At 32.7% G+C, this 1,273-nt stretch overlaps 1 protein-coding gene across 1 annotated transcript in view; it reads right to left on the reverse strand.

Annotated features, from left to right (window-relative positions):
• Window positions 1-656: 656 nt before the first annotated feature.
• The window catches only part of LOC127536066 (uncharacterized), an 11,180-nt gene continuing 10,563 nt past the window's right edge, over window positions 657-1,273 (reverse strand). The window contains exon 5 of the mRNA XM_051955463.1: window positions 657-662. Within this exon, the coding sequence (XP_051811423.1) occupies window positions 657-662 (6 nt within the window). The remainder of the gene's footprint in view (window positions 663-1,273) is intronic.

Genomic DNA, 1,273 nt, shown 5'->3' on the forward strand with positions numbered 1-1,273 from the left:
CCAGGTTATGAATATCTTCAAATTAATGAGAGAAAAAGTCAAATATATTCAACTTAGTAACCTTTAATGGAATAAATAATGACTGAACTCTGTTTTTATAAGACATGGTTCCACTTATCAGCCTTCAGCCCTCAATAACTTGAAATCCTGAATCTAAGTTGAAGTTTAAAACTCAATAATGAAAGCAAATACATGTAACTTCGTATACTCTCACACAACCACACTGCTGTGCTTGTTTTGACTGACAGAAAACGACTTTATGTGAAACTTTGCATCATGAAATACTACAGACACTTTACAACTTCACAAACTATCAACAGACAAGTGCCTTGAAAATAAATCTTAGTAAAACAGAAAATAAATAACTGTTTAATAATTAAATCAGTTCAAACGACTAAATGAAAAGAAAACCCATCTTCACATTGGTAGCCCTGGTAAAAAAGAAAATATTTTGTGTTGATTGGTTTTTTTTGCAGAAATGTTAATTGCCTCATCACAATAATCTTAATATTACATCCACTCTTACTTGTTTTAATGACTACATAAATTATTCTGCTCATGATTTTCATTTCATCTCATGTTCAAGCACTTTACACAAGATGTTGAAGTGTAAACTAAGTAACAAATCAAAGCCAGAGTCTATGACTTGACTGTGTTCAGATCTTTAAAAAAAAAAAAAAATCACCAACAGAAGTCAGCATTCGGATGGCAGAAGGATTTATTTATCAAGAAAAAATCCAGGAGTAATTCTTAGTAGCGATAACACCCCAAGAAGAACTGAAGATACTGAGCTGAGCTGAGCCTTGGTCATTATTCCACGCCTATAGGGCGTATGACAGGAGTGGCAGTTTTGACACCATTATGCTTTTCTAAATCTATTGGTCAGATCATGACGTCAGGTTATCATATTTCACCCCTGGATCATTTTACAGAAAAATTAGGTTATCATCAGGTCATCTGTTCCAGAGAACATGCCAGGACATGTTTAGATTTTTGCTCCACATCTTACCCTTATTATTTTGTGATAGATTTCATGCATATTATTTTAGTAAATGTCAAAGGTTATATTATCTGAAGTTTACACCGATATGTTTTGAGTACATATGTTTTAACTTCTGGTCTTTAGTCTAATAGCATTTGCCATAATTATATCATCTGTTATTGTAGCGCATTGTACCCAGAAATATTACACTACAATGTCTCCTCCTAATGTGACCTTAATGGAGTCCTAAACAAGTCCTAAAAGTAAAAAATAGAAACCAATTATAAAGAG

This window comes from Acanthochromis polyacanthus, chromosome 11, assembly GCF_021347895.1.
Source record: "Acanthochromis polyacanthus isolate Apoly-LR-REF ecotype Palm Island chromosome 11, KAUST_Apoly_ChrSc, whole genome shotgun sequence".
In the NCBI taxonomy this organism is placed as follows: domain Eukaryota; kingdom Metazoa; phylum Chordata; class Actinopteri; family Pomacentridae; genus Acanthochromis; species Acanthochromis polyacanthus.